Raw genomic sequence first — 9,190 nt, 5'->3', positions numbered from 1 at the left:
CACACACACCACACACACACCAACCACACGCACAAGTGTGTGTGTGTCGCGTGTGTGGTGTGTGCGTGGTGTGTGTGTGTGGTGTGTGGTGTGCGTGTTTTCTACAAGCTTACTCTCCGTGCTCTGGATGAACAGTTCATTTCAGCACTGAATCTATTAAAGAAATCTAGACAGATAAGGGTACAGAGGAACTCTGGGTTATTGGCATAGTAGTTTTTATGATAATGTTTAATAACTTTGAGAATTAGGGTCTGGACTGCCTTCTGTGCTGGTTAGAAATGACAGGGATTGATAATTCTGCATTCTTTATGTGTTCCATTTTTTGTGATTCTTAGTCATGGCTCTCTTAAAGATGCCCTTGGAGGGCTTCAAAGGGTATGGATTGCCTGACCCCATCCCTGGAAGGTCAGAGTCAGTAGATCTGAGTAGGATCCAGAATCTGTACTTTAACTCTCATTAATCTTGTGCCTCCTCCATCCCAGACTTTCCTTTAAGAGAAAACTGTACCAAACATCACTGGTTAGGCTGGGAAAATGGAGTTGTTACCTTGAATTGAACTTTTTATTAGTAATTCTGTGCTGTGGATGATTTAGTAGCTAACGGCAAAAGGTATAGTTTAGTATATTTTCATTTAAGTACACAAGAGAATGATTATAGAAGTTTAAGAACAACTATGTTCTCTCTTCACATAACTTTAGAGCTTGATTTTATGTTACATTGTGTGTATATGTATGTGTGTGTATATATGTGTGTGCACATGCATGAACGTGCACACACACCCACACACCCCGGGTAGAAGTGTGTAACACTTAAAATGAAGTCTTTTTTCTTCCTTCTCCCCCAGTCCCACCCCCAGGGATAAACATTGCGAATTTTGGTGTGCATCTTTGGAGACATTGCTATATGCACACATACAAGTGTATGTAACTTTGTCTTTACAGAAATAGACTCAAGCACACATGCTGTTCTGAGCTTGCTTTGTTCACTTGTGGTCTTAACATTCTTCTGTGTCAGTATATTTAGGCCTGTTTGTAGGGGTTACTTTGAGCCACCGAGGCAGGCAACCTCCTTTTCTTCAGATAAGCTGTGACATGAGCTTTTCAGACACACAGTATACGTTGCTTGCTTATTAGAATATCTCAGTAAATTGGATTGGGAGGATTAATAAGTATTTCATATCGGACCATGGGAAACCCAGCATACCTCAGAGGAATTAATATTCCGTGTGCAGTGAGTTTTGCTCGTTTCTGCAGTTCCTATTACAATAGTGTATGGCGTCTGAGCCAAAGGGACGTGCATGCAGGAGTGACTCCATCATAAAAAAAAGAAAATTGACTCAACCAAAGACAGGCAGCCACTTGAATTTTCAGTCAGTTGGGATATTCTTGATGAGGTCGATTCCTTTTCATGGCAGGAGGTTATCCCCGTGCAAATTGTTGTGTTCCCTTTTGGTGGTGCTAATAACTTGCTGTCTATTCTTTCATACAGGATCCAAACTACTGGATACAGGTGCATCGACTGGAACATGGAGATGGAGGAATTCTCGATCTCGACGACATCCTCTGTGATGTGGCGGATGATAAAGACAGAGTGAGTTCAAGTCAGGAAAGCAGCTCTGAGTGCATTCTGTGAAGGCGGGGGAGGGCATGGGTGGGGGGAACACTTTCCTTCCTGTTTCAGACACATGTATTTTAAAGGACATTTGGGCCACTCATACTGGTATGTTTGTTTTATAATAAGTATCATGAATCTTCCCAGGGTATAATGATTTTCTTGATATCTGGGACATAATCCTAGGTTTTGAACTTCTAAAATTGCAGCGTTTTAAATGGAAATATCTTTAAGAGGTTTCCATGCCATCCCCCCCCTTATTTTAACCAAATGTAACATCTTTCCCGACAACTCAGGCCTGTCATTATGCTCACTGTTTCCACGTGCGACGTACAAGGTCTCTGTTCTGATCCCAGTGGCGGCCCATCCCAGCAGCTGGCGTGGCCCGGCTGCATCCCAGCATCCTCCCGGTGGGCTTGGCTTTCAGGAAGCCGCCCTTTCCTCCGTGGCTCCTCTTCGAGTGCTGTCACACTGCAGCAGCATCTTCACTGTTGGCTGTGATGGAGGCATCACTGGCCTGTATCCGCCCTCCTATCTGTCCTCCTTGAGGGAACGAGGCAGAGGAGTGACTCAGAACGTGTTAGGAATCTGTGGCAGGATGCTGGGCTCTGGCACAGGAGTCAGCGGATTCTTGATTGCTAGAATCCAACTTGAGCAGGCCGTGGCCACACCCCCTCGTATCTGACCCGCTGTGAGATGCCGGGAGGGCTGGTGGCCACATCCTCACCTGTTCGTCGTGGCCTGTGATAGCGCAGGGTGGGCTGCACAGCGAGGTGATGCATGGGGTGGAGGAAGGTAAATCGCCCCGTGCCCACTCCTCTTCCTCCTGGGAGCTCTCCAGCCGCTGGCCCCTTGCGTCCGGAGCTGTGGGCTGGGCGAGCGCGGCTGCTGTGCTTATTCATGCCTGCGTTCCTGACGGCGTAGTGCCTGGCTCAGAACCGGCCGATGTCTTACGTGTTTTCTCGAAATCTTAAGGAAAAGGAAAAATTCCAGGGTACTAGGTGTTGTGTAACGTCCCGGATGTTTGATTCACTAGCCCCTGCCGTAGTGGGGTTTGTTCCCTGCAGCTACCGTGGGCTGGGAGCACGTGGTGTCAAAAATGCAGAACTTTCCTGCCTGTCTGTGATTTGCTGCTGTTTCTCCTGGGGTCAGTTCTCCTTGTCAGGCTCTTCTGTGAGCCAGGAATAGGGTGGCTCTCAAATCCTTTTCCTGCAATCCACATGAAGAGCATCCTCTAGAGACTTAAATTATAGTCTTATTGTGCAGCTCAGCTCCAGAGCTTAAACTACAGAAATTTATGAAGAGTTTAAACAGGTTGCCCTTTCTCAGCCGTAATGCTGGAAAGAGATGAGCTAATGTGTTGTATTGATCTTTTAATATTTTCTCTTCTCCCTTCCTCTTCCTTTTCTTTCTTTTTCTTTTTTTTGGTTGTTTTTCTTCTATAAAATAATACAGCTTCTTATGAGGAAAAAGAAACATACAAAGAAGGAAATAGTCACCTGTGACCCCCTTGCTGCTTAAAGCTCATTACTGCCGTTATTTGAGTGGGCTTTGCATCCTGACGCTTTTTTCCTTCAGAGTCAGACACACACTTTTTTCCTCTTAAATAAAAAGGATTGAATAGTAGCCTGCTTTTTTGGAGTTGATTATAAATACATTTCCACACCCATTAACCATAGCTATGCCGACATAGCTGCACAGTATTTTCTTTTAGGGATTTATGTGCTCTTTCATTCGTCCTGTTTTGGACTCTTGGATTTCTGTGGAGGAAGCTGAGTGGTCCTGGGTGTGTCTTTTGCACCCAGCAGCAGTGGTGAGCATTCCTGTTTCTATACCTGTTTCCTTCCTTCCTTCCTTCCTTCCTTCCTCCCTCCCTTCCTCCCTCCCTCCCTCCCTCCCTCCCTCCCTCCCTTCCTTCCTTTTTTTTTCTTTCAATTGAAGTGTAGTTGATTTACAACGTATGTTAGACTCAGGTGTACAGCAAAGTGATTCAGTTATATACATATACATATATTCTTTTTCAGATTCTTTTCCGTTACAGGTTATTACAAGATAATGAAACCTGTTTCTTTTCTGATTGAACACAAATGTGGTTTTCCCCCAGTTGGTGCCATCCTACTTTATTCTTCAGCCCACATGGTATAGCTCCAGGCAGGTTCATGGAGCACAAGTAACACTCCTCCCTGCACCCCCATCAGTGTTCACACTCCGAACGCAGTTCACATTTTGAGTAGGTAGAGTATTGAGATGTAGATGTTCAGCCATAGGATTTTAAAAAGAACTTTAAAACCATGTTGGGACTTATTTTATGGCCTTTTTGGTGGGCATTTCATGTGTACTTGAAAATAACGTGGACTCTGCAGCTGTTGGATCTATAAAGATCAACCAGGTTAAGGGGTTTGATGTTCTTGTTTAAATTTGGGGGCAGTTTGTTACTCAGCAACTGAAAATAATACACTCTTCTTTCAGCACAACCATTAGATCGCACGTGAAAACCAAAGATAAAGGAAACTGTGTAATCTGAAACAGCTGCATATTGAAATCATAGGGTAAACAAACCGTGTTTTAGATTTTATATTCTTATGTGGATTTGATGATAAATCTACATTTTCTGGAATCTCTTATTATATATCCTATGTAGGTTAAAAAAATCTTTTAACCTGAGAGAAAGGTTTTAAATATTAGTAAGTGAAATAAGTTTTCAGACAATTTTACATCATGTAGATTAAATTCAGTTTTCACATAGAAAAACGGTAGAGAGTACAAGGTACTGCTGACTAGTTTTTAAATCATTGTTTTATTTGTTCAGAAATATTTAAATATGTGTATGCGTATAATTAATTTAAATTTTTGAAGGAGCATCTTAAAGGACCCATGTTAAGTTGTAACTGTGAAAACATAATTAATCCAGAATCCCAGCACCCAAATGCACCGGTGTTGTTGGATGCATTATTCAATGTGAGGGACTGTGTGTAGTGAGTTGTATGGCTCTTTTCCATGGTTCTGAAATCTGATCCTGATTTAATCGCCCCGGAGTGTTTTCAGCTTTTCTTGGCAGTTTCTCTAGCTAAGGATCTTGACACCTATTTTGGTTTTAGGTTAGAAAAACATTCTCCTAAACAATAAAATTCCTCTCTAAAAACATGTCCTGTTTTAGGACACCCCTCTGGGCACCTGAATTTTATTCCCCACCCCACCCCAGGGTGCTATTTCTGCTCACGAACTGTGAAAACAAGGCTTCAGTGGCCCTGCCTTCCTGTCAGTCTCTGTAATGGGGAAAACTCTCTCAGAGATACAGATTTTGTACCTGGTCACTGAATTTGTAAAATTATGAAAAAATATTTTTTAATACAGGGAAATGAGGATTAAGAGGCAGCAATTCAAATGATCACCGAAGAAAATTGAAGTATCTGTTTAGCTGTAATTTTGCTCATTATCCTTTAGTTATTAGAGTTCAGCGCACAGCACTGAGGAATTTTTCATTTAGTGCCTATACGATTCCAATTCCAGGGTTTACCCAGATGTATTCAAAATGGTGTGAGTGTGGGTCGTCTTGTGTTCTTGGAGTAGGTTTGATTTTCTGAGACATGGAATATCCTAGGTCTACTTTGGGCATGAAGACGTGCCCTGTTTGTTCGTCCCTTCTGGACATTGCTGCTTCCAGGCAGGGTTGTCATGCTGCTCTGTTTACTCTTAGGATCTGATTCTCAGTCTTCTCATTGACATTCCGCCAAATTGTGAAAAGCTGAAGTGGATTTCACGCCATCCCCAGCACCGTTTACAACAGCCGTAATGCGAGCCTTCCTGAGTGCTGCGCTGCGTTCTGTCTGAATTTCTTCCTGGTTTGCTCTTCATTATTTATTATTTACTATTGGTGAGCCTCTCTCAGTTCTCTGTCCCTCCCGTCATTCCCTCTGTGAACTACAGTAAACTTAGTACATAGATGACAGAGTAAAAATCCTGGGCATTCACTCACTTCTCCCTCCAGTCTGGCACCTCACACTGACCTTGGGTGGAAACAGGTTTCAGGGGGAAGTGACCAGCACTTAGAGTCGGCGGGGGGTGGGGGTGGGGGTGGGGAAGGGTGCTTTCGGCCGGGGATGGGGGGGATCAGCAAGAAGAGTGTCTTTTCCTCACTCACACCATTGTCTTCTCTTTTATGTCTTTGGTGCTGAAGGTGATTTAAGATGTGGCATCAAGCATTTCCTCTGTCACACTGGGATGTCACTTTGTTTTGACCTAGAATGATGTCATGTGTGTTCTGCTTTGGGGATGACCTTGGGAAATAATCTTCCACTATCGGTGTCTTGCTTTTTGTACGAAGGGTTGGATGGGATGGCAATGTAAATTCTTTGAAGAGTTTGTGTGTTTAGAGTGGGGTCCAGGCACCGTGAAGGGTTGTTGTGGAAACTGTTGATTGCTGCTTGTTGGAAAGGAACCAGGATTCTCTGGGGGACAGTCTGGCCAGTGTGCTCACGTAGAAGAATGTGGAGAAAAAGAAACTTTTAAAATGTATTAGGATTGTGGGCAAGCAGCAATTTCTACATGTCCGTGAAAGTTAGCACAGAGGCATTTATGGAATAGACAAATCAAAGCTGCAATGTTGAACCAAAGCTGAGTGCCCCTCCCCCTGCTGGATAAAGGTTAGGTAGAGAATGTTTTCAAACCAGGGCGCCCGAATAATAATTTAAAAGATAGCACATATAATAATTTTCTTTGAAAAAAAAGACTTTTAGTCTTTTTTTTTTCTTTCAGTATTTTTAATTAATGTAACCTGTTTGCTGAGCACCTATTGTGTGCCAGGCATTGTGCTTAGTGCTGTGATACGTTGTTGAACGAAAGTAGCCATGTTTCCTGCTCTACTGGGGCTTATGATCTATTGTGAGAGTCAGAATTTCTGATAGATAATGATTCTGAGGAAAAGGAACGGTCCTGTGAAAGATGTGCCAAAGCTCAGCGTGAAGCAAGACTTGCCTTAAAAAAAAATGCGACCCAGCTGGAATCTGAAGGACAGCCAGGTGAGAATGAGGGGGTGTTAGGTGATCAGATTTACATGTGAGAAATATCCCCAGCTGAGTGTGTCAGAAATGAATGGGCATGAGGCAGAGTGGACCCAGGGGGGCCAGTGTGTGGGTTTTGGGGGAGGTGGGAGACGGATATGAAGGAGAAGGTGGAGAGGTGGGGAGTAGGTAGATCTGAGGTGGCTTAATAGGTAAATGTGACGGCGAGATTATTCCCCAAGGTGGGGAGTGCGTGCTGGGGGGGTGACTTGGGACCCAGTGGGGAGATCAGGTTTTAGTCCTGATTTTAGTCAGCTGGGGTGCCTTGGAGGTGTCAGTTAGGCAGTTGGATATTTGGAACAGAAGCGCAGACAAATGTGTGAATCTGATATAAATTTGTTAAAAAATCAGATTAAAACAACATTCAAAATATGGTCTAATTTTAGTGCAAACAATTATGTACATTGGAAAGGGTTTAAGGGACCGACTGAAATAGTTATCTCTGAGGATGGAGTAGGTGAAAAACTGGGGATTTTGTTACCTTCTGTTTTTTAATTTCTCCATAATTCTCCTTCTGCCTAATTCCAATATGAAGAGAGCATTAGGCAGTTCTAAATTGAGGTTAGAATATAAGCATCTTTTTTTTTTTTAACTTTAGTATGAATTGGCATAGGGAAGGAATGATTTAAAGAGTTTGCTAACTTGGAATTGAAATAATTTGTATAAACAGAGTTCGTTTAACTAGATGCCTTGATTAATTTCCTCCTAAATGGATTTCTTTGAGTTAGGTTCTAAAGAAGAAAATATTTAAATTAAGTGCCAAGTAGAGCATTAAATGGCTAATTAATTAACTCAAAGGGATTATTTCCCAACATGTATTTCACGAGTACCGGTTCACCCCCAGCTCATCAATTTGTGGGTGGGTCGGGGAGCACAGGGCCAGGTGTAGCACAGGTGGTGATGGGTGATGGGTGTTAGTGCAAGGGAACAGAAAAGGGGGCCCGGGCCCTGCACGGCCCCTTGGAAGCAGTAGGAGCTCTGGAGGTGGGGACTCTCTGTAGAGTCTTGGCTTGTCAGCCTTCCTGAGGGAGGCAGTGAGGACTTTGCTTGGCTGGAGCTGCCCGGTGAGTCAGGAGGAGTGGGGGACAGTTATCATGTTACCTGTAGGCCAGGGCTTGGTTCCCTGGTCTGCTGCATGTTGCTTTTCTATTGCTCTGTCAGCAAGGCGCATCTTCTGTGGGGGGTCGGGGGCAGGAAGCCACACTGCCTGTGTCTGAATACTGGCCCCATGACTTCTTTACTTTATGAGCAAAGTATTTCACCTCTCTAACCTCAGTTTTCACATCCCTAAAGGGAGGTTAATGATTGTACCCATCTTACAAGGTCATATTAAGTTTAAGCCTGAGAATTTGTGTTAAAGTTTCAGCATTGTCCTTGGCAAAAAATAGGACTCCAGGAAATGGTAATAACTGTTATCATTGTTGGTCACCATTGCTACCACCATTCATTGAATTAGGTGAACTAGTTATTCTTTAAATACCAGTTTCTAATGGTTTAAAAACAAACATATAAGCCAGGCTCTCGTAGGTATTTGTTTTATAAAATGAATTTCTGTAGATATTCATTTTCATTTACTTATTTTATATTCCTATCACTTTGAAGAGAGCTTGCTACATAATAGGTGCTCAGTAACAGTTGAGGGAAGAAATATGTTATTTTCTGCATCTTTAGAATTTGAGGATTCCTAGTATGCTATCAGTATGTATATGCTTTTCTGAAAAGAAGCAAAGATCCCAGTTTTGATTTTTAGTATTTAGGAGCCAACAAGAACTGTATCATTAAAAACCAAAACAAACCAAACCAAAAGTCTTGGAATCAAAAGCAAAGGCAACAAAAGCAAAAATAAACAAGTGGGAATACATCAAATTAAAAAGCTTCTGCTCAGCAAAGGAAACTACCAATAATAGGAAAAGGCAGCCTACAGAATGGGAGAAAATATTTGGGAACCATATATGTGATAAGGGGTAATGTCCGAAATATGTAAAGAACTCAAAAAACCAATCAGATCAAATAATGGACTGAGGAACTGAATAGACGTTTTTCCAAAGAAGACATAGAAAATGACCAACAGGTACTTGAAAATGTGCTCAACATGACTGATCATCGGGTAAACACAACTCAAAACCACAGTGTCACCTCACACCTGTTAGAATGGCTGTTATCAGAAGACAGGAGATGACAAGTGTTGGCGGGGATGCAGAGGAAAGGGAGCCCTTGTGCACTGTTGGTGGAAATGTAAATTGGTGCAGCCGCTATGGAAAACAGTATGTAAGTTTCTCAAAAAAATCAAAACTAAAACTACCAGAGGATCCAGCAATTCCTCCTCTGAGTATTTAGCCAAAGAAAATGAAAACATTGTCTTGAAAAAATATCTGCTCTCCCATGTTTGTTGAAGTATTAGTCACAATTGCCAAGATATGGAAACAACCCAAGCGTCCATCCACGGGTGAATGGATAAAGACACACACACAGACACACACAGACACACACACACACACAGACACACACACACACACAGA

General features: G+C 42.6%; 1 protein-coding gene across 19 annotated transcripts in view; it reads left to right on the top strand.

Annotated features, from left to right (window-relative positions):
* PARD3 (par-3 family cell polarity regulator) overlaps positions 1 to 9,190 on the top strand; it is a 644,329-nt gene that overhangs the window by 114,516 nt on the left and 520,623 nt on the right. For all 19 annotated transcript variants that reach the window (XM_029237263.1, XM_029237269.1, XM_029237268.1 and 16 more), the window contains exon 2: positions 1,489 to 1,590. In XM_029237263.1, coding sequence (XP_029093096.1) covers positions 1,489 to 1,590 — 102 coding nt within the window. The remainder of the gene's footprint in view (positions 1 to 1,488; positions 1,591 to 9,190) is intronic.

Source organism: Monodon monoceros, unplaced genomic scaffold (assembly GCF_005190385.1).
Source record: "Monodon monoceros isolate NGI ecotype Baffin Bay Population unplaced genomic scaffold, NGI_Narwhal_1 Super_Scaffold_21, whole genome shotgun sequence".
Taxonomy (NCBI): Eukaryota; Metazoa; Chordata; class Mammalia; order Artiodactyla; family Monodontidae; genus Monodon; species Monodon monoceros.
The sequence above is the reverse complement of the archived record's forward strand: the minus strand, read 5'-3'. Positions and strand labels throughout refer to the sequence as shown.